This window comes from Protomyctophum bolini, assembly GCF_963924005.1.
Source record: "Protomyctophum bolini genome assembly, chromosome: 19".
In the NCBI taxonomy this organism is placed as follows: Eukaryota; Metazoa; Chordata; class Actinopteri; order Myctophiformes; family Myctophidae; genus Protomyctophum; species Protomyctophum bolini.
Window position 1 is genome coordinate 22,738,690 of NC_137880.1, and position 24,820 is coordinate 22,763,509.

The following is a 24,820-nucleotide window of genomic DNA, read 5'->3' on the forward strand; positions in this document are numbered from 1 at the left end:
GGTCAGCACTAATGTTCATGATAAAATAGACACATGTTAAACCAAATTGGTTCAGACCTCTAAAAGTTGGTTCACAACAGGAACTAAAAAATACTTCTTCTTGCCCTGGAGTGGGAACCAAAGTGGGCGTGTCACTATTCAGGTTGGAAGAACCACATTTATTTTGGTGGAAAAGAGCCTGACTGCCTCCAGTTTCCTTGATAAATGGCAGGGCCGGTGCAAGTATTACCCTATTGGCCTGAATGTTTTTTCCTATAGAAATATCCTAAAATACAGGGTCGTATTATAATCGGGGACTTGACTATTTGACTTTCAATGTTCTTTTTCCCACAAATGAGTCTTGATAAATGGGGGTCTTCTTATAATCAGAGTCGTCTATATTTGGCACAATACATTAATCAAGTCTGCTGGAGTACTCACTCTCAGGAAGTATTTCCTCAACCTGATCTTTCCACTCACCTCCACACACACACACACACACACACACACACACACACACACACACACACACACACACACACACACACACGCATGCACACACACAGTTGCATAATTCTACTATTACACTTAATGCCCCTGTGGAGGATTACATTGCTCTAATATTGATTTATTTGTGTAATCCTTTGCATTGTAGAGTCCTATGCCATCCTCTCTCCTGCTAGGAGTTTGTCTCATTTAATGTGATCACATTCAATTCTCGGCTGTTATTTCTTTCCCTTAGGTGATAATTATATTGATTTATGAGTGCGATGGCTGTGATTTGTATTCATTACTCTTGGGTGGTTTATTTAATTTTTTCATTATTATTTTTAATACCAGACTAACGTAATATTGGGGACCAACTGCCGATATAGTGAAGTTTTTGAAAGACATTTGAAGTTATGTGATCTGTGCACTGGTTTTGTATGGATATGACTTTGCAAATGCACAGAGGAGGCTGCTTTCATAAACAAATAAGTTAAAGATTGTACTGTATATTACTGCATATTACTCTACTGTATATATCGTTGTCAGGCAGAAACATTGTATCTCCATATTTCAACATTTCTTTCTAAATTCAATTGTACATTGTAAAACAGTATCACGCAAAGTAGTGAAAATATAGCAAAGAGAGGTGTTGTGAGGTTGTAGATTGGCTTTTTTGTGCTGTATATACTTTTGCTCTTCAGTGTTGATGATTGGTCTGTAAAAAAGGTGAATAAAGAAACTACTTATTCTCTGCATCCAAAGACTACTATCCGTCTGGAAAATTTTCCATTCTTTTTTCCAGCTTTTACTATTTTTCAACCAGTGCCTTTCGGCAAACACTACCCGCACTGAGGCAAAGTCTGACACCTTTGTTGTTCTATCTACTCACTTTGTCACTGAAGAGAAGAGAAGTTAATTGAATGAACTCTTGAGCGTGTACAAATCTAACCAAATCCTTGCAAAGTCGCAGCATGGAGCGTTGGCATTATTTTTCTTTATTGGCCTGTTGCATAAACTGCCCTCTTATTTGTGTTCCTTATTGATTCCTAAGCTTACTAGGGTTTTTTACCTTAGATCAGTGGTTTTCAACCTGTGGTCCGGGGACCACTAGTGGTCCTTGAGGGGGTTCCAGGTGGTCCCCAGCTAAATGATGGAATGTTGGTAACCAAATGGACCCTTATACACTGTAGATCTTTAACTCTTGAGTGTAAAATGTTTTACGCTATCAAGAGTTAAAGTATTGTTAAACATCTGCGTTACTTAATTTGCAAGAAGTCTACAGAATTAGAGAATGTAAAATAATTGTTATTTTGATCGTTTGCCTGTCTCTCCTAATGGTACAGTACCAACATCAATACAGCATGGAACGATAACAAAACATATTCTTTATTTGTCTGAGAGGCAAAAATCTCATCAAATGGTGGTCCGTGGCTCAAATGCCGAATAAATAATGGAGCTTGATTTGAAAAGGGTTGAAAACCACTGCCGTAGATCAGTGGTTCCCAAACTTTTTCTACTGTTTCTGTCCAAACTGCTTTTAATATGTTTGCATCCTCATCTAGGTGTGACCTACAGCAGTGGTTCCCAAACCTTTTCATGTCAACGACCCCCAAATTGACACGAATTTGCCTGCGGACCCCCATTTGAAAAGATATGCCAGGGGACCCCCATAAGAGAAGATTTTTACGTCTCTAGCAATGATTCTCAACCCGCTTAATTTCAAGGACCCCCAGTTTGACATGCATATTAGTCTACAGACCCCCATTTAATGGCATTTCTATCTCTGAGACCCCAATTTATATAGTAAAATTTATGTTAATTTAACTCAGAGTGTACAAATGGACCCTAACGGGTCTATTAGGTTTCGTTTGTACACTCTCAGAGTTACAGTCCCATAAGGGTCCATTTGGTTACAAACTATCATTTAGCTGGAACTCCCTCAAGGACCCCAGTTTGGGAACCACTGACCTACAGAGTCAGTTCAAACTGGACTCTCTTAGAAAATAAGATAAAAGACTACTTACACAAATACTGTTTTATGATCTTTAAATGTCTTTTATGCTTATTTGTTTTATATCTTTAGGTTACGGAGAGCACAGTTCTCCAGCAGTTTGTTGTCAGTCAGTATGAGAACTCCATCTACCTCTTCTGGATTCTGGAGCAGCTTCTCCTGCAAATACCAGATGATCCAGGCAAGTTCATTATTGGAGTTTAAAAATTTCATTAATTTTGTTGAGGGGCACTATAGCTCCCAGCTTTGTGTATTTTTGTTAATCATAGTGATGATTTGATTGGCTGATCGACCCATTGCGATGATTTGATTGGCTGAGCAAAGTATATTGAGGATAATATGTAGATAGTAGAAATATGTAGGGCAGAAAAGTGAATACACCAATTTAGGATTTTACCTAAAAAAAAAATTGTATTAATAGATCCAGCTCAGATTGAGCTGAATTGAACAACGCGCCGATGTTAGCGGCTCAATATTACATGCTTCTGAAGACTCTTAAATAGACGATGATCACATTCGTTTTCACGTTAGTTTTGGGGGGACTGGAAACGGCAGAGTATTCCAAGAGAAATAGAGCGCTGTCTATAGTGGTGGTAGTCGACAGCGCTGGGGGTTTTAGTGGCAGGCTGTGAGTTAAATAAGTGTAATAACGGTTGATGCAGGGCAAGGGAGGACGAGGGGCTCCAGGAACTTCAGCCACCAGCAGCCCTGGACCTCCACAACACAGCAGAAAGAACTCCTGGACAGCCTGGAGCAGCGTGTCTACCTGCTGGCAGATGAGTTCCCTCTGTTTAGCCTCTATATGTGGCGCATAGTCCCTCTCCTGACCACATAGCATAGGACCCCACCAGTACCACCTCATAGCCCTCATTCTCTCCCCAACCTGTAGCACCTACAGTAGCATAAGCCATCAACTAGGATAGGCGTTTTCTTCTCTGCCCCCAACCAGTACCACCTAGGGTTAAAGAGCATTATCTGTGTGATTGAGGAATTTTAAGTAGGGCCCACATTTTTTGTGGTTCTTCTTCTTTTTTTTTTAGAATATATATATACTATAAGCATTTATAAAACAATTAAAAGGTAAACTTTTGTTCGGGCACTGTCAATTTGTTTTTTGGTGATTTTTAGATTTCCTATATCAATTTAAAAAAGGGAAAAAAGGAAAATGTGTGTGAATTTGAGTTTGACAGTGAAATGTGGTGTGTGATATTTATAATTAGAATTCACAACTATTCACAACTAGAATTCACAACTATCGATAGATAGATATCGAAAAGCATGCTTTTTTGATGATTCGGTTTATTTTCTCATCTATGGTATAAATGTACAGAGATTTCACACATTTCACACATCTACATTCTGTATACCAAATACATTTTTTTTAATTAAAATCGATTGATATTGTTTTTGAAAGATCAGTTAGATGAACTGTTGCGTTTACGGCATGTAGACGTACAGTACAGGAACTCTGGAGACGTGGGAGGACTGTTGTTCCGTCCCGATATAACACTAGCTGTACACAATGCTTTGGTGTCACACACAGACCCTATAACCACAACACTAGCTGTACACAATGCTTTGGAGTCGCACACAGACCCTATAACCACAACACTAGCTGTACACAATGCTTTGGAGTCGCACACAGACCCTATAACCACAACACTAGCTGTACACAATGCTTTGGAGTCGCACACAGACCCTATAACCACAACACTAGCTGTACACAATGCTTTGGAGTCGCACACATACCCCGCGGTCATGTCATGTATTGTGATCTTTACTGTCACAGAGATGCTGACAGTGACTGACAACACTAAAGTCTAGTTTACAAAAATAAACATTATTGAACATGTTTGGAAGGCTAAAAAGAAAAGCAAGGGTCCCTGTCAGAGCTCTGCTCAAGCCCTGTTATTGTGAGACGAGGAGGACCTAGCTGACACTAGAAGCCAAGACACAACAACCGAACAGGAGAGTGTCGAGCCTGATTTGTACGTATTCGTGTGACGAGTCCTGCACCAAAAATAGCCAATCTACATAAGGTCACAGTGTGGTGTGTTTGTGACTTTGTGTTGCCATCGTATGGCAGAATAAAGAATTAAATGAAAATAAATGTATAGCCCCACAGTACACTCGTAGCTGCCAATGCCACACATTTATTGAGGACACAGAGGAGAAAAGTATGTCTTCATCACATACTGTGCTATACCTTCTCTGATTAGGAACTTCACATGTGCAACAATAACTTGGTAACGCCGACTCCAGGTTTCCATAAAACGTTGCAGTGACTGCATTGTTCACCCAGAGATGTACATTTTAGCCACTGAGTTGTAACTGTAGTTGGACCCTTTTTGAGTGGTGCAACCACTCCTACAGCCAGCAATGTCCGTGCGTATCTATGTATCTGCGTTCATGAGCACGAGTATATGACTTATTAGTACCAGTAGGGGGCGCCAGAAACAGAGAGGGATAGTGCTGTGCCTGCTAATGAGAGAGAGAGAGAGAGAGAGAGAGACTGACTCAGTTCACACTTAATTCAAAGTGATAATCCTCCCTACTAGTGTGCTGACCATATAAGCAGTTCCTCCCTGTCCCCAGTTAACCCCTGGGGGTCAAAATACCGTAGGTTTGTTCATGGCTACTGTAGGTGGCCCAGCCAGAGAGGGGCCTTCCGGCCAATCATGATCGAGCGGGGGCGGTCCTTGATGTGTGTGCTGTTGGCCTGTCTCCCCCACTGTAGTGCGTGCATGTGCACATTGTCTTATCGGGGCAGACCGCAGGGTTTTCCAAATCACCCAAATCACTGAATGCTCCTTTAAGACACATGCGTGGCCAGTTAAGACTCACCCATAGAGACACACAGGGACTACAAATTTCACGCCCCCAATGAGACAGCGGCCCCACTTCTGTTCCGTTTTGGTGTACTGCAGCTGCCAATGCAATCCCTATGAGAGGCAATAGGTCACTGGTTCATTACTAAGGCTGTAGCGATTTTTTTTTTGTGTCCCATATATTTGATTTGTCCTTTTCAATGTCACATACCTGCCATCTCAATATACAACCCACAATGTACTATAATATACTCCATCAGTTTGTAAAAAGTGCTAGCATTGTAAATCTCAAGTCAAAGTGGTCACACGGTATATACGTCACGGTCGCATCCCTTGAGGTTTTCAATACCCAAATATATTTGTTGTATTTCGTTTTTCAGTATATGCTATGTATTTGTGGAAAATTATCCAAACAGGCTTGCAAGTGTAATTATTAATACTCATCTGGGGAATTCACTGGGTAGTTGAAAATGTCAGGATAGGTCACTCCTACATTTAGCTGGGTTAACTAATCAGCCAAGTTAATTTTAACAAGTTGACAACGGTAAAACACACCGTCGGAGCTCCGAGGTAGGTAATCATATTAGTAAGCCTGTGACATGTTCAAAATATAGACATGAATAAACAGTCAGTCGGGATCGGGATGTATTATTGAGAATTCCACTCTTCAAAGTCGGCGCTCATTTGGAAACATATTTTTATTCAAATCAATATAGTCTTCAGTTCATTTGGTATCATTTTAAAAGTAGGCTAACTACAGTTACATTTCAATTAGCCTGAGCTAACGTGTTAGGTTTCTGGTCTAGAGGGACGGGTCGCGGCTGAGATTTGCGCACGCCCTGATTGGATCTCATCGATCTGTCCGTCACCCCCGGCCCCTCCTCTCCCCCCTAGTGCAGCGCTACGTCACATCATTTGGAGCGACGCCCACCCGGAAGGGTTGACTCCCACTTTTAGACCAGAGCGGCCAATGCATTCCTCCAGGCTTTAAATTTTTGCACCAACAAAAATGAAAGCCTGGTACAAAGGCTAAATTTGTACTGCAGGCTGGCCTGCAGTACACCGTTGAAACGGACCAGAAGTGGGGCCGCTGTCTCATTTGTAGTCCCCGTGTGTCTCTATGGCTCTGACGTGTGTGGCTGGTTAAGACACATGAGCGGCTCGTTAATACACATGCGTGGCCGGTTAAGACACATGTGTGGCCGGTTAAGACACATGTGTGGCCGGTTACGTTTTTGGGTAGGATCTCGGACCAAAGTAGTGTCGGACTGTTAGTCCGTCAGACCAAAGATATGCACCCGTAATTCTGAGAGCGTACAAATGGATGAACTAACACTGATGATGACTGTGAACCGGCACTGGATGATAGGTGGGCGCCGGCGTACATAATCAATTATTATTGCTATGCAGCCACGGAGCAGACCTGTAATTAAGACGTAAATAAAGCCCAGACATTTATGGCTGAAGAGTTTCATGTGAATTGATTGTCTGTGGAATCGGTTCAATATTAGAGGTGTTAGTAGCTGTAAAAGTACGTAGGACAATAATGTTTTTGCAGTAAATCAATCCTTGATGTCTCTATATATGCAACAAACTAATGGCTCTTATTTTGGCTTCAGGAACTAGCTTTTGGATTTCTTATCTGTGTTCAAACTTTTTGTGGGTTTTTTCTTTGTAAATGAACGCCCTAGTTGATCATACTATGGTGTCACACACAAGCATTAAAAGTAGCAGATCCACAAGCTCGGTTTTGAGCTTGTAGATTAGCTATTTTATGATTTGAATCCTGAAAAGTGAACATAGGAGCTTTACACCCGACAGGCGATGTTCTGCAGCTCGGTTTTAGATAAGGTTCTCAGAACCTAATTTGGGCCATGCTCGCAAGGTAGTACTAACTAACCTGAGTTCTGGTAACCCAGAACTTATACTTTCACTTTTTTTTGAGTGGTGCAAGTGCAACAATGATTATTGTTGTGTTTTAGTTTTTGTTCCTCTCCTTGGGAGCTGTGGACAATGGGCAGTGATGCTACAGTACCTGTCGTGTGTGTGTGTGTGTGTGTGTGTGTGTGTGTGTGTGTGTGTGTGTGTGTGTGTGTGTGTGTGTGTGTGTGTGTGTGTGTGTGTGTGTGTGTGTGTGTGTGTGTGTGTGTGTGTGTGTGTGTGTGTGTGTGTGTGTGTGTGTGTGTGTGTGTGTGTGTGTGTGTGTGTGTGTGTGTGTGTGTGTGTGTCTGTGTCGCTGGTTATTTGTGTGAGCGATAAAGGCCAGAGCACACACACACAAGCTCCAAATGGCTTCTTGTGCTAAAATAAGGCTGCCGATGCATCATGAATGGTGCGCCGCAGATCACACCCCGATAGCCATCGGCCGCCAAACCGCCATTGTGTCTTCTGTGGGATTGGGTCTCTCTGATGTATCATCTGCTCATCTTTCATATCCTGTTGAGAGGTGTGCTGGAGGGGGTGGGGGGGGGAGACTCAAGTAGACAAGTAGCTTTTATGTGCGCAGGAGGTTAATGTGTTTTCCCTAGAGCCACCAGGTGTTCCCCAGCTAAATGATAGAGAGTGATTGAGTGTAAAATGGTCCATTTGGTTTAATTTTACACTCAAGTGTTACATGGGGCAGCGTTGGTCGAACGGTTTGCGGATATCCTTGATATCGGAAGGTCGCTAGTTCGTATCCCCGGACCGGGCCTTGAGCAAGTCATTGAACCCCTACCATGAAATGTTCTATTTCCGGCTGTAAACAAGTACTTGAGGTTAGTCCAGTTACCCTGGGTAAACGTAGTAACTTTGCTTTGCTTACATTACTGTTAAACATCTGCAGTGGGCACGGTGGCACAGTTGGTAGTGCTGTCGCCTCACAGCTAGAAGGTCCTGGGTTCGATTCCCGCTCGGGACGCTGTGGGTGCTGGCGGCGTGTTTCCTCCTCTGCGTCATCAGTGCCCATACCTGAAGGCGGGGTTGGCGAAAGGGCCTTTCTGTGTGGAGTTTGCATGTTCTCCCCGTGTCCCCTAGGGTAGGTACCCTCACAAAAAACTTGCAGTAATCCTGGTCACTAAACTGCCTCCCCCTGGCCAGCCTGGGCGCCTGATGGAGGGGAAAGGAACTGGTTGGAATAACGTGTTCCTTCCACGCGCTACGTCCAACCAGGGAAACTCCCCCCTGTCAGGTATAAAGGAGCAACTTGGACACTCAGGCATGAAGGAAGCATGAGTTCAAGTCCGTTGCTCTCCCCTTGTCCCCCATATACAGTATGGGGACTAGGTTGGTGGAGGGTGTGTAGAGCCCAGGATCACATTAGAATTAGATGATTGACACAGGGGTGAAAAATAGGTTACAAAATCGTGGGATAAAAAATATATTAAAAAAAAACATCTGCATTACTTAATTTACAAGAAGTCTGCACAATTGCAGAATGGCAGAATTGTTATTTTGATCAACGTTTGCCTGTTATCTCTCCTGATGGTACCAACATCAGCAAAATCTTATCCAACGACAACAAAATATTCTTTAGTTTTGGATCTGAGAGGCTAATTATTGTCATCAAATGGTGGTCTGTGGCTCAAATGCAGATTAGAAAATCCCTGCCCTAGATGAGTGCATGTTGCAGACATGCATAGTTTGCTGCAGCTTGCATCACTGTTGGAGAAACCCCTTCATGCCACCGGTGTTGATTTTGATTTAATTTAGTCATATTTTAGTCATCTGAAATGTTTTAATTTACACACACTGTAATGGCTCACCGAGCCTATGGTGGTTTTGGTGGAATAAGGCAAGGTGGTAAATGCCAAAAGTTGTTTAATATTTACTCTTTCTTGGCATAGGCTACAGGGTGAAAACAGCAAATTATGAACAAGGTGAGCAGGGCTGGGCAAGACCTAAACCAGAAAAACAAACAATATCCTAACACTGTATCGTAAAGTAAACCCCTCCCAAATCTGTCTGGTATAAGCTGACTGACTACTCTTATACCTAACGTCAAATAAAAATACAAGTGAGGTGCCTGCTTAACTACCTAAGTGAGTAACAGTGTGAATACTATATGAAAAGATACCTACTATACTATACCTGCTCGTATTCACAGTTTAGGAACATGCACAATTAGACTTTATGTAGCAATTCTCTCTTAGGAGGTTTCTCTTAACATCCGATATAGGGACACTCTTCCCCTGCACGGAGGGCGCGCAGTCTCTACTCTAGAGTGTATGACAGAACGGACAATACAGTTTACAGTACGATACAGTACAGTCTGCTACAGTACAGCACAGTATGGTACAGTACGGCACAGTATGGAACAGTACAGTACGGCACAGTATTGTACAGCACAGTACAGTCTGGTACAGTACAGTCTGCTACAGTACAGTATGGTACGGTACAGTTACAGTATGGTAAAAAATATTACTTTGAGTCGCGGTGAGCATGAGTTGAAAATCGACTCAATTTTCTACCTTTTTTCACATCCCTAATCCTAACCAGATGCCAGAACCACCTAAGCTGTCTTCTTTCCAGGCGAAGAAGCAGCGACTCTACTCAGTCTCTCTCACATGACTGAACTTCTCACCCTATCTCTAAGGGAGATGGCAGCTGCCCGTCGGAGAAAACTCATTTCAGCCGCTTGTATTCGCGACCTTATTCTTTCGGTCATGACCCACACAGAGCTTTGCCTTCTGGCTCGTCTCTCTTGTCGTCACAACAGTGTGGTACAGCGACTGCAATACCGCCCCTGCCAACAACTTCTTGCCCAACAACAACGAGCTCCAATTAAAGTTGGAGGCAAACGTGCATTCAGCAAAAAAAAAGTTGTTAAAAACTATGCACTCCAATTGTGAGCCAGCGCATGGTCTCGTCTTCCTCCCCACTGGACTTCAAGGACATTGTGAGCCAGCGCATGGCCTCGTCTTCCTCCCCACTGGACTTCAAGGACATTGTGAGCCAGCGCATGGCCTCGTCTTCCTCCCCACTGGAATATCAAAAAACTTTGGGAACCCCTGAAGACTATAGGGCACTTATTTACAAAAGAAAGAGTGAGCAATGGAGTAAAAAACTCGACTAAGAGGTGTGTGGGGCCGAGAGTGATGATAAGCAACTCCTCGCTGTGAATGTACCCTTATGCTACACAGTATGGCCTCAGTACCACATCATTCTGCTCCACAGTACAGCCTCAGTACCACATCATTCTGCTCGACAGTACAGCCTCAGTACCACATCATTCTGCTCCACAGTACGGCCTCAGTACCACATCATTCTGCTCCACAGTACAGCCTCAGTACCACATCATTCTGCTACACACGGCCTCAGTACCACATCCGTCAGCCTCATTCCAATATTTGCTGCGTGCACACGCGCCCGTCTCCACTACCTAATTAGATCTTTGTCTCGCTAGTCCGCTCCGCTTCATCGAGAAGTGTCTCACTTCTCCGCGGGACCATAAGTTAGAACGCCAATTCTCCCCGAGGTTTCTTCCCGGTGACAGCAACGCCATACGAGGTTTTGTCCCAACTTTATGTGGCACAGCAGTGGGTAGACTTTGGAAAGCGGCTGCTCGGGGGTAACAGAGTAATAGACTGAAACAAAGTGTCTGGACAAACATTCATCACATACTCAAATTTATTGGAGTCCTTGGGGTTTTTGTCACATCTTCAGAGGCTTTGGCGACGAGACGGAGACAAATAGAAGAGTGCTATAGTGAAGAGTGTTTACTTTGCCGGCTGTCGGGCTTCACGATAAACTTTGCACTTATACTTCAGTCCTGAATGGGAAATATATATTTTTCCTGTTACAATATGGCGACCCCGAGGGCGACGTATATCCTATTGAGATAGATAGATTTGATAGATAACTCCGTTCTGAACCACGAAGGTGAATGCATTCGTCTCCTGAAAGCAGAGCGTGGAAGAGCCAATGCACGCAACCATGACCACAAGACAAGAGCAACACCAACCACGTAATGCAAAAAGTCTGGAAGGCCACAACAGCATTTGTCCACAGTCAGCAGAGCGTTTTAAAAGCCAAGTTAGAGATTTAACTGACCTGTTTAAAAGTGTTTTGGTAGATTATTTCAGTGTCTGTCTGCAGCCAGCTGCACAGCAGCTCCAGCCAGAACTTTGCAAAGTTCGACACAGTGACTCGCTCGCATAAAATATAAAAACCCAACAGTTCACAGTTGTAGGCCAAAGGCACTTCCGCATTGGCCAAGAAGCGGGTCGTGGTCATAAGCAAAAGCAGTATAGGATTTGGAATGACATGGACGACAGCGACAGATAAGAGTGCTCCAGCAAAATATATACCAGGGCACTTCAGGAGAGACTACACACAAATACAATAAACTGGAGCGTAAAATCAAATGGAACCATACAGGGACATTTGGTTTAATGTTTTACTCTCAAGCATTCAATTATTGTTAAACATCTGCATTTACAAGAAGTCTACACAATTAGAGAATGTAGAAGAATTGTTATTTTGATCGTTTGCCGGTTGCCCGTTATATCTCCTAATGGTACCACATCAATACAGCATGGAATTGTGGACAAAATCTTCTTAACCAACGACAACAAAATATTGGTCAGTGGCTCGAATGCCCAATAAATAATGGGCCTTGATATGAAAAGGATTGAAAACCACAGTTTTAGCCTGTAAAGTGTAAACGGACACAAACAAAGCTGATTCTGACAATACACTTATAGACCACTCATTGGTCCTGTTAGTCCAATTACGTGGCCGGTTAACCCATTTAGGACTGAGTTCTCTGAATATCAGTACCACATCCGTCAGTCTCATTCCAATATGTGCTGCGTGCACACGCACCCGTCTCCACTACCTAATTAGATCTTTGTCTCGCTAGTCTTCTCCGCGGGACCATAAGTTAGACAACGCCAATTCTCCCAGAGGTTTCTTCCCGGTGACAGCAACGCCATACAAGGTTTCGTCCCGACTTTATGTGGCACAGCAGTGGGTAGACTTTGGAAAGCGGCTGCTTTAGTATGAGTATGAATTGACTTCTACTGATGTGACATTTAATTGAGCTGTGATCAGCCTGAAATTCTACATTAGGTGACATCTGTCTGGGTAATCGGTTCCAATGGGAGATAATGTTTTATTATTCCTGCACCGCCTGAGCTTAATTCGAGCATTAATTAACATTCATTCATTATGGGTCTCAGTGCAACACAACAAGTTTCCTGATTGATGTTTTAAGAGTATGGTTAATGATCATATTGCCGTGCATATTGAGCCGACAAGTAGCTTCATTAAGAAAAGATTGACCTCAGTCAGTGTATCTATTTACTCAAGTGCCGTACGTACTTCAGTACAATTTCCCAGTACTTCATATACGTCTGCTGTATTGCACTGGTTCTCAACCACACACACACACACACACACACACACACATACACATACACATACATGCTTTTGGTGGGGTCCCCAGATGACAGTAAATTTACTATTTAAGGGCTTTTAAGACCTTAAAATAAATAAATAACTGCACACAGATTTTTCGGATTTTTAGTGGTGGTTTCGGTTTTCCGAAAAACGCATCCAGTGTCCAACCACCTTTACTGTATCAAAAGTAATACAAATTTTCAGATAACGTAAGAGACAAAAAATGTCAAACTGCGTTGTGAGCTTGTAGATCTGCTATTTTCACAGTATTTATTTTCTGTGGAACAGAGTCAAACAAAATACGAAAATAGTAGCTCTTCAAGCTGACAATGCATTGCTTTTCAAGGCATTGTGAGCTTGTAGATATATTCTTTGCTTATTTGTCAGGTTATTTTTAACACAAACACACTTAATACAGACAGAATGGGGTGAAAGCCTTTCCTAGACTGTTATACTCTCTTTTTAATATGTTATTTGAAAGCTCTAACCACATAGACAAGAGACACGAACAATGACAATATATTTTATTTTAGTTGTCACTCCGGCATGGTGACACATCCTTCGATAAGCGCTGCTAACCAACCACATGCTACATGACAATGTGTGACAGAGAAGCACATTGTTCCTCACACGCCAGTAATGGACCTGTCAGTAATGGAGCTGTCAGCGAAGCCTATTAATGCTTCTTCAAAACAGCCAATAATTCTTATCAAATCACCAGAAATGGACAGTGAGTGTCATTTTGACAGTGAGTGTGTCGACGCCAACCTGCGCGCATAGGTACGCACACACACACACACACACACACACACACACACACACACACAAATAATGTAATGTCATTTTGGTGAGCGGAAAATTGAGGCAGTTATTCTGTTCATTCATCTTGATCTTACAGGGCTTTGCATCGGCTGTGAGATGGCAGCATTATTTTCCTCTGCAGGCACATTATCCTTATCCTCATATTATTATTTCTTCACCTCTCCTTGTTCTTGGCATATGGATATGGCTTATTGGCTTTACAGTGTGTACCAGCTACATGTCCATCAATATATATCGGTGAATTGAGTGTCTCCTTCATTTTGCTGTGTAACACGTGTGTGAAGTGAGGACCGCCCACTGTGGCGGCCACATGGCATCAGTGCTTAAAGCAAACTTTAATAGTCCATAGACTTGGCTGTGGGGTTCTGGTTTTTTGAGGTGCTGAACTGGACTGTTAATGTGGAGTTTTCAACCTTTTTCATATCATGGTCCACTTTTGAGGGACGTTAGCCCCTCCTATATTCAGCTATTAGTGTAGATTTTTGTTCTACACAAAGAATTCCCATTGACAATCAATGGAGAATTTTCAACATAGTGTATGAGAGTAAATTGACATGTTACGTCAGACGGGTGGGATTTTTTTATTCAGCATTTGAGCCACGGACCACTATTTGATGAGATTTAGCCTCTCAGACCCAAAATATATTTTGTTATCATTGGATAAGATTTTGTCAACAATTCCATGCTGTATTGATGTTGGTACCATTAGGAGAGAAAACAGGCAACATCCACCTCCTCCGTGCATGGGCGTAGGTCGAAGGACCAATATAGGAATCTGGCACTGTACTTTCCTCCGGCTCCTATCCCCCATGGACCAATGACCAGTGCTTGTACTGGTGTCTCTGTATAGCTTTCACTTGTCGTGTTCTCATTATCTGTTCTTTATGCCTTTAGTGTGACTGCTGTAGCTCTGCCTTAGCAACTCCATGTCCCTCGTGGGATCAATTAAGGCCTGTGTGTTCCAGCCCAACCCCCGATCCGGGCCCGTTACCGACAGCTTTGTGTCCGACTCGAATCGAGCCTGACCTTAATTATTAATACATGCGTCCGACCCGGGCCCGACAACAACACTTCCCTCCCCCTTAATTTTTCTTTGAGGAAGGCACTTTAATTATTACACTGACAGCATGTTATTGTTATAATGTACAGCTTGCCTTGTCTGACTGTTAAGTTTATACATTATGCCACACTGTGTCTTGTAAATTACCATGAAAGGGGACCATTTTATATCTACTAGGCTGATTCATAATAAATAGTATAAAACAGTGCACCGCGCACGCACACAACAAACACACACATACACACGACACACAAAAACACTCGTGCAGTCTTACCAGCATTGATGATTGATTTGAGACAGTATTTAACACAGTATTTAATCCACACAGCGGGCAGCGTAGGCTACTTTGGGACTGTCCGGGCAAAGTTGCAAACTCTTAAAGTAGGCTATTCAATCAAACAATCAGCGCCAGCGGCAGACTATTCAATATTATTGGTAGCCTATTTACCATGGTCCGTGGGCATGGATCGAGTTATTTACTCATACTCAACTGATCACTGTTTAACAGCTAATAAATCTAACTATTTATATTAATCCAACCATGGTTTACATGTTGTCATGGAGGATCACATGCACCGTGGGTGAGTTTAACCTTAGGCTAACGCCGTCCTCCTCTATTCAGTGGTTCTTCCAGATACGCCCCATATGTGACCTCAGTCCCTACGCTCATTCTGTAGCTCCTACAGAATGAGCGTAGGGACTGAGGTCACATATGGGGCTGCTGCTGAATACTGGACAACTAACCCCGGTGAGTTGTCTTCACTTTCTTTTTCTTTTTTTATATATAGATTTTGTAACCCATTTTTCACCCCTGTGCCAATCATCTACTGTGATCCTGGGCTCTACACACCCTCCGCCAACCTGGGGAGAGCAACGGACTTAACTCATGCTCCCTTCATGCCTGAGTGTCCAAGTTGCTCCTTTACACCTGACAGGGGGGAGTTTCCCTGGTTGGACGTAGCGCGTGGAAGGAACACGTTATTCCAACCAGTTCCTTTCCCCTCCATCAGGCGCCCCGGCTGGCCAGGGGGAGGCAGTTTAGAGACCAGGATTACTGCATGTTTTTGTGAGGGTACCTACCCTAGGGGACACGGGGAGAACATGCAAACTCCACACAGAAAGGCCCTTTTGCCAACCCTGCCTTCGGGTATGGGCACTGTTGACGCGGAGGAGGAAACACGCCGCCAGCACCCACAGTGCCACGAGCGGGAATCGAACCCAGGACCTTCTAGCTGTGAGGCGACAGCACTACCAACTGTGCCACCGTGCCCCTGTTGTCTTCACTTTCTGACATGGCGGGGTGAGTTGTCTGTACTTTGGGTACCCATTACAATAATTAAATTTCGGTTCTAACTATTGGTTCCTACAGACGTGCACAGTCACACGCTAATTATGTATTTATTTAACAGACAAATCCGGTGAAACTAGCGAAAGTGAAGACGGCTCACCCCCAAAAGTGAAGACATCTCACCGGGGTGAGATGTCTGGTGAGTTGTCCGGACTTTCGACAGTGCGACTAGGTACTCGCATTTGCGACTAAATATATCACTGTGCAAGTTGTAAAATTCAATTTGTAGCACAGGTGCGACTACAGGATTTCACCATTCAATCGTGATAAAGACAAGTCTCTGTCTACAGCGCACATTCTATAGTCGTGGTTCTATACCTAAATTTATATTTCTGAACGGCGGTGTCGTTCGCCAAAAAGAGCAGAGCTACAAGCTAACAATGTGTCGAGGCTCAATGCGGTGTTCATTTGAAGATCTGTCCCTTTGCTCCCACCGCCCCGCCCCTTCCTGTGTTGCTGCTCAGTTCTCTTCCCTGTCAGCACTCAGCAGCGGAGCGAACGCAGCAGGATAGCATGTATTGGTAGCACAGAAGACAGAAGGAGTTGCTAGGACCCCGACACGTTGAATACTAAAGTTATTTAGAAAGTTTGTAATGTTAAAACATCACTTGATATAACTTTTAACCAAACGTGGGTGAAACAGCGTGCAGCCGTGCACGTAAAGACGTACATGGAGTGGACGGATTGATTGATATACCAAAACAACCCTTGCTTAGCACCTCGCTAAAAGCGTGTGCGCAGCGCAATACGAATGACCGACCTGGCTGGATATATTAGTCAGTGGCTAGCTCAGGTCCATAACTCTAAATGCAACGCATTAGACTAGAGCAGGGGTGCCCACACTTTTTTGACTTGAGGTTTACTTTTAAAATTGCCAGCTCAAGGTGATCTACCAACCAAAACAATATTATCCCATTGCTTAAAATACTCAAAATAAATAACATTAAGGCATTAGGACTGTTTCAATCAATCAATTCTATTTATTTACCATCTTTATTTTGTTAAAGTTACTCTTTGTAATAACGTCAATCAATTTCAATTTGTAATAACATATTGCTCATAAAATGTTACAAATATTAAAAGTATCACACATAAAAAGCATACACAATCACATGAAGGAATAATGCACTCAACTCAACCAGAGCAGAACTCCTACCACAGGACTCTGGCAATCAATTAATAGGCCTAAAGTTGCAACCACTATATTAATGGAAAGTATTTCATACAATTTAAGTTAAAAAAATCTGAACTATCCCTTTAATCAGATGACTGCTTGCAGCCTTGCACTGAATGGAGTCCGTCAGTGCTGCGTAATCCGGACAGTCACTGCTGACAGCTAGTCTTAAACAGGGCTCCAAATGATCGTCCGTCAACGTGGAACGATATTTGGACTTAATTATCTTCATGTGGGAAAATGCTGATTCACATAAATATGTGGAGCCAAATAACGCTGTGAGCGAGGCTGCACAAGTCCTGATGTTTGGATACTTTTCCTTCACGAGTAAGTTCCAAAACTCTCCATCGCGGGCGCACAACTTTAACTGTATGTCAGCCTGCAGTGCCATGATCTCATTCTCCAACGCAGAAGAGTTCATGTTAAAAAGTGTTGCTATTTTCGAGGCAATAGAATCAACATCAGCTTCTGAATGGGAAGCACATGAATGTAGCGATGGGCTCGAGTAAGGCAAACACAGTTGGACTTGGAATGTGACATCGTGAAAAAATAATCTTCTTCCCACTCTCACACTCTGCATGGAAGTGATATGTTTTAGGCTTCTTTGCCGCGCGCATCTTGCTATATGAACAATGATGGATAGATATCCTTTTAATTTGTTTGTTTAACAACAGAACAGACCCGACGTTCCCCACACTTGAAAACAAGGCACTGCATTGTGGGGGGTTTTAAAGCCACCGCCGTGCCGCCGCCTGCCCGAGGCGAGGATTGTTTTTTGTTTTTTTTTTCATGTCAGGGCCAAGCGGTCTACCTGCGTAGCGCTTGCGATCGACTGGTCGACCGCGATCGACATAATGGGCACCCCTGGACTAGAGCTATGGACCAGAGCTAGTCAGTGGCCTCACTGGCCTGCATAACGAGCAACGTAAAAAGGCAAAGATCCCCCCACCGTCTCCTTCCACCACGCCGAGGTGTAGCCTTATGTCCGATGTTCTGTCTGAACTGAAGCAGTCAAAGCCAAGGAGAATGTTACAATACTAATTCACCATCGAGTAGCCTCTGCACTAAATGTCACACTCACATGATAGAACAGCAAGATAAAAACGGATAGTCTGTCTGTCCATCCATTAAAAAAATGAATTGACTATCTATCTATCTGCATACCAAACTAATCGTCTATCAGTATAAAAACAAATTGATTATATAGATTATATTAAAAGAAATATGATATCCAGATGAATATCAATATTGTGATCATTTCTGAAAAGATATTGTGATCTAATATTTTGTCATATTGCCTGCCCCTACCTCATATCACTTTATTAAAGAAAAATCACACCTGTGTGAAGTGAGGGGCACTCTTATCATCATACATCATGTTTAATTTACGTCATATTTAGCAGAATTTTGACCTAATTTCTCCGTTCATTGTCAATGGCAAATATTGAGACGTGTGGGGACTAAAGCTGTATATAGGAGGGGCTAGCGCCCCTCAAAAACACATTATTTGATAACTTTTCATCGTGCTCCTAAAATAATTTGTGTGCTACTAGATTTTTCAACTTAGGCGCACACGTGCTACTTGGAAAAATGCTAAGCGTCGAGCCCTGGGTAAGATGTCCAGACAACTCACTTGGAGGTGGAAAAAGGGTGAGTTGTCTGGTTACCCTGCTGCTTGCAGCGCATTGCAAGCTTGCAACAACAAGCAGTGCTGCTGCTTGCAGTGCGTTGTTAATCCACACAGCAGGCAGCCTGGTTAACCAGGAAATACACAGAGAGACAGATTAGTCGGATAATTTTTATTCATATTTACACTTTATTTTCTATATATCAACAACATGGCCGGCCGGATCCGAATCCCGACCGCCAATTGTGTGTGTGTGTGTGTGTGTGTGTGTGTGTGTGTGTGTGTGTGTGTGTGTGTGTGTGTGTGTGTGTGTGTGTGCGTGTGCGTGTGCGTGTGTGTACAAGCCTCCTCCTCATGTTTTGTTGTCCAACATTGCAGATTTGTCTGTTTGCTCCGCTGAGCCCATCATGAACTAACATCCAATAGTACTTGATCTCTGCCTGGAGGCTTATACACACACACACACACACACACACACAGAAAGATAGAGAGAGATGATGACAGCAGGCACATGCATTGCATGCATTACATAGACATCAAAGGGGGCTTCAGTTCAGTCCCTGACCTTTAACCCGTCTGTAAAAAGAAAGTGCCCTCTCCAGATCATGAATGCAGCATTTGCTATGGTGAAAGAAATGCAAATGCCACTTCTTTCCATGCCATACGCATTCAGGAGAATTGCCTTTTCCCGAACTCTCCTGAACTTGAACTAAATGCAGCATTTTATATAATTCGTCCTCTGAGTAGAAATCCATTTTGTACGCCGCGTCTCCAGTGAGTGCATGGTCGTCCCCCGAAAACAGCAGATCTAGCCTAAATGAAGCTCTCAATGCATCACAATCTGCTATTTATATATTTTTTTAAAGCCAAATGTGCCCTTTTAGGGAATTTCAGCCTGTCTCCCCAATATTCTCTGCAAGTCCCTGGATGACAGTTATGATCTTACTCCTCAGCAGTACACAATTCTACACATGGCCACATGCAGAGAGCCCTGGGTATTCCCACACCACATGAACCCTAGCATCCCATTCTGGACATGTCATACTAAGCAAAAAACATAGGCGATCCACAAACTCACCACTCGCTGCGATTCGTAGCTCTCTTTAGGTCGTCCTCAGACGAGCCCTCCATCGTCGTTTCCAGTCATCCCGGTTCTCCATACATCTGGCCAGTTCGTTGGTACTTTGCGCTCCTGCGTCGTTCTTGAGTACATCCACGTATGTTAGCGTTGGACGTCCTCGTGACCGGTGCCCGTGTGTTGGTTCCCACAGCACTAGTTTACTGGCTGGCAGCTCTTGGTGTCTTTGGCAGTGTCCTGCTAGTCTCATTATCCTGGCTGCTATTTTCTGGGTCACCCTTGGCATTCCATCATACAGAGTTGTGTTTGTAACATGTGTGCTCTTATTGATGTTGAGTACTGCCCGCAACATTCTGGTGTAGCACCCATCGAGAGACTTCTGCAGGGTTGGCTTCAAGGTCCAGCATTCACTGCCATATAGGAGAACGGACTCTATACCGTTGCGTAGAAGAAGCTTAGTTTGGTTTGACAGGGGAGGTTGGAGTTCCATACGCTGGCCATGCCGTTTAGGGCCCTCCATGCAAGGGCCTTCCTCACTTTCAGGTCTTGTTCGGTGGAGTTGACCCATGAGCCCAGGTACTTGAAGTCATTGACTTCCTTCAAAGCAGTGCCTTCTGTTGTTGTTAGAGGTGGATGCTCTGATGGGATGTTATAAGTGATAACTTGAGTTTTCTTGGCATTCAGCCGGAGGCCAACCTTGGCACATTCTGACTCAATTCAATTCAATTCAATTTTATTATAGTGTCAAATCACAACAAGTTGTCTCAAGACACTTTACAACCAACAAAGATCCACCCAGAGCAAGCAATATTGCGACAATGGTAACGAAAGAGATAGACAGAGAGAGAGAAAGACAGAGAATAGGCAGACTCCACTCTGGTCAGGAGCTCCTGCGCTTGTTCCACGTGGTCAGAGAGCAGGCTGATGTCGTCCGCGTAGTCCAAGTCTGTCAGGACTACTGTTGGGTGTCGCCTCGACCTCCTTGGTGTTATGGTGAGGCCAAGGTCCTGCTCTCGTCCATTGATGGCCTTCCTCAACGCGTAGTCCAGGACTATGACGAAGAGGAAGGGGGCTAGGGTGTCTCCTTGCAGTACTCCAGCCACGATGTTAAACTCCTCACTGTTGCCATCTGGAGTCAACACCTTGGCCCTTGTTCCTGCGTACATGGTTTCTATTGCCCGGAGTAAGTTGGGAGGGACACCGTAGGCCTTAAGGATCTTCATCATCGTTCCTCTGTGTATCGAGTCAAATGCTTTCTTGAAGTCGATAAAACACAACACGGCAGTCAGGTTGTTCCTTTTGACCTCCTCAATGATTCTCCTTAGGGCCAAGATCTCGGCCACGGTAGTTCTCCCTTCTCGAAAACCGTTTTGGTTCTCCCTCAAATGAGGGTCGATGGCATGCCTTATCCGGTTCAGGATCATACGGTTGTAGACCTTTGCGGTGATGCATGTCAGGCTGATGCCTCGGTAGTTGTCTGGCTTCGAGAGGTCCCCAGCCTTAGGCACAGGGATGATGTTGGACAGAGACCAAATGTCAGGCTGTTTGCTGTTTAGCAAGGCGAGGTTACAGAACTGTAGGATGACGTTGTCAAACCCGCAGTTCTTTACCACCTCTGGAGATATGCCGTCCGGCCCAGCACTTTTGCCCACTCTCAGTGTGGCTTTCGCCCTGGCTAACTCACTGACCGTGAAGGGGTCATCATTGATGTCGAGGTTCTGGAGTAATGGTGGTATGTCTTCCTCCTCTCCCTCAACTGTTGTTCCCAGCAACCTTTGGAAATGGTTGAACCAGGTGTTCACCCTTTCCTCAGGGCTGAGCCCCTCCACCTGTCCCTCCTTGGTCCTCTTCCGTCCAGTCATTTCGTTAATGACCTTCCAGGCCTCACCGTACTGCCTCTCACCTTGCGCTTCCTGGACTATGCACCCTCTCCATGAGTTCCTCCCCTTTGATCTTATTGTAGGTTCTGAATAGAAGCTGTTTGGCTTCATTCAGTCGCCCACGTCTCTCCGCAGTTGGCTCTCGCGCAAAGCCAAGCCGTGCTTCCTCCACCCTTCCTCGTGCTGCCACGACCTCCGGGTGCCTGGACTGCAGGGTGGTTCTGGATTTATCCAGAACGGGCACACACAGCCTGGTTGCCTCCTCATTTGCGACAACGAAGCGCCTGTATTCATTGTTGGGCTCCTCACCCTCATCCAGCAGCTGAAAGCGCCTTGTGACCTCCTCTGTGTACCTGGCTTGCAGGCCAGGGTCTGATGAGAATGCCTTCCAGTTATAGCGGATTTTAGGGCTTGGCTTGGGGACCCTGAGGCTCAGTCGCACCCTCATGGAGACCACGCGGTGGTCAGAGCCCACAGAGCTGAACGTGCTGTATGACTCAGCATTCAGGATGGAATTCCTCCACTTTTGCCTCACTAGTATATAATCCAGTTGTCGTAGCATACCTGAGGCTCGGTCTTGGAACGTCCATCTCTTGCCTGATCTTTTCCTGAATATAGTGTTCGCTGCCAGTAGCTGGTGTTCCATGAGGAGGGAGGCAAGGTGTGCACCAATGCGGTTGGTAGAGTCATGATATGGGAAGGGCGCGTCCTCTGGTCCGAGCCTTGCGTTGAAGTCCCCCAGGATTGCCAGAAAGTTGTGCGCTGGGACGTCTTGAACCGCTGTTGAAAGGTCCTCGTAGAACTTCTCCACCTCCTCAGGTGGTGCCACGTTGGTGGGCGAGTACACAACTATGACTGTTGTTACTGGGTTGCCTGAGAACTCTGCGATAAGGATCCTGTCGGTGTGATGGTAAGCCCGACGGAGAGCCTTACGCGCTCGAGAACCCAGCAGTACCCCTACGCCCCCTGTTGCAGCCTGGGCCTCGTTTCGCCATGCGGATGAAGTGATGAACGTGCATCTCTCCACTCTGCGGTACACGATCCGGTCTTCAGTGTGCACTCTCCTGTGTTCCTGGATCCCCAGGATCTCCACTCCCCTTTCCTCAGCACAGTGTGCTAGCTCCACCAGTCTAGCATCTTCTCTTACTGTACATGCGTTGAAGGTTCCCATAAGAAATGGTCTCCGACAACGCAAGAGTGCATTGGACGGGGTGCTGTGATCGGACAGGGCCCTCCCTCGCGGGTTTAAGGTCCTATCGTCATGATGTCCTCCGGGAGGAGGACCAACACCACCGTCCGCTGCGATGTTCCTGCAGACTCCCGCTGCTGGAAGTATAGGATTTGGGATGACTTTGTACTCCATGGTTGGCTTTACAATGCTAATTAAGGACTGTGGGGCGCAACTCCTCGCAGTCCTGGTTTTAATTCAGAGTGTCCTTCTCCTAGATGGGTTGCCTTGCCTTCCACGGCTATGAGCCCCATCTGCCCATGCTATTTGCCCATAGCTGGGACAGTGGTTGGCAGGCGCCAGGGCGTGTCCACACACCGGTGGGCCTGCACGCCTTGCCTCTGGGGCCCACTGTTGCTCCGAGATCCTCTACAGTTTGGCCTGGGACCGCAAGGTACCCAGTTACCGTGTGTGGCCACGAGGAGGCACTGCAGAAGTCTTGGCGGTGGAGAGGCTGTGTACCGGCAGGAGGAGACTTACGCAGCTCAGCTCCTCTTTTCACCCCCCGCGAGGAGGGCTAGCCGGCGGCAGTAGCTGAAAGCAGAGTAGCAGGCAGAAGCAACATGCACAACATGCACTAACTACAAGCACTACTGCAGTCCTACTGCACTACGCATCACACAGCCCTGCATGCACGCACGCACACACACACGCACGCACACACACGTAGTGATGCGTCGCAAGCTTGTAGATCGTCAAATTCTTTGCTATAACAACATATATGCAGCATGGTTCAAAATCGTTTGCCAATTAAATATCTATAATCTATATCAGTGGTTCTCCAAGTGGGTTCCAGGGACCCTCTGGGTTCCTTGAGGGGGATCCAAAATGGACCATTTACAGGTCTGTAACTCTAAGAATGTACAAAATTGAAGCAAATGGACCCACGTTGTTCCATACACTCAGAGTTAGGCGGGTCCAAAATAAATGGTCAGATACTGCAAAATAAAGCTTGATTCTATGTCCTGCATGGGATTCACTGACATCATGTTATGTCCCCGAATGTGTGTTGGATAGCCTGTCCAGAAAAGATAGCCTGATGAAGGCTGCATAGGCCGAAACGTTGCTGTTTCACTATTAAAGTTTTTTCACTGCATTTGAAGACAGTATGCGGGTGTTTGTTCTTTTACTAAAGAAAAATGAACCGAGTGGTGCAACTCCCCTCTCTCTCTCTCTCTCTCTCTCTCTCTCATTAGCAGGCAACAGTGCAGTACTACAGCGCCCCTACTGGTATATACTGGTGCTCATTAACGTCACATAGGTGCATGTACAAATTCCCCATAGACAGCATAAGCCAGCGGAAATTCCCGGAGTGTTATGAGCGCATACATGACGCAATTGATCACCGTATCAATTCATATGAAAAAGGCGTGACAAGACGTCATCAGCGGGGAGGTACGGGGAGGTGTCAAAAGGCGCAAATGGCGATACATTAGTTTAAATATGGAGATATGAGGTTCCTGCATGCCCGACAGCAGCGACATGAAGATAAATAATAGACATAGAGAGTCCTTTATGACTAATAGGATGCTGCTAATTCTGGCCTATTGAAACCAACATCCTCACTCTGTGTTGTTCGTGGAGGACCAATTAGCTGAAGTGCTTAAATGACAGCTGGAATAAATGTAGTTCATCAGGTTGAGATGGGATGATTAGTATGCATGCAGCAGTTCCCATTGTTGTGATGCTTTGCTCCATAATACACCATGACCTCTGGTACCATGCTCTTGGCAAACGTATGCTGCTTTGGCAAAGCTATATAAACTCATGTATATACGTATATGTACCATTGTTGAGTTTATAAACACATTCATATTGTTTATCAAAGACAAAAGGATTGTCTTTAGGCCTTGTGTGTGTGTGTGTGTGTGTGTGTGTGTGTGTGTGTGTGTGTGTCGGGCTCGTACATGCGCGAA

At 44.7% G+C, this 24,820-nt stretch overlaps 1 protein-coding gene across 1 annotated transcript in view; it reads left to right on the forward strand.

Annotated features, from left to right (window-relative positions):
- mei4 (meiosis-specific, MEI4 homolog) overlaps positions 1 to 3,314 on the forward strand; it is a gene marked incomplete at both ends in the record, with an annotated part of 70,482 nt that extends 67,168 nt beyond the window's left edge. Inside the window, 2 exons of the mRNA XM_080791425.1 lie at positions 2,552 to 2,660; positions 3,142 to 3,314. Coding sequence (XP_080647551.1) covers positions 2,552 to 2,660; positions 3,142 to 3,314 — 282 coding nt within the window. The remainder of the gene's footprint in view (positions 1 to 2,551; positions 2,661 to 3,141) is intronic.
- Positions 3,315 to 24,820: the final 21,506 nt, after the last annotated feature.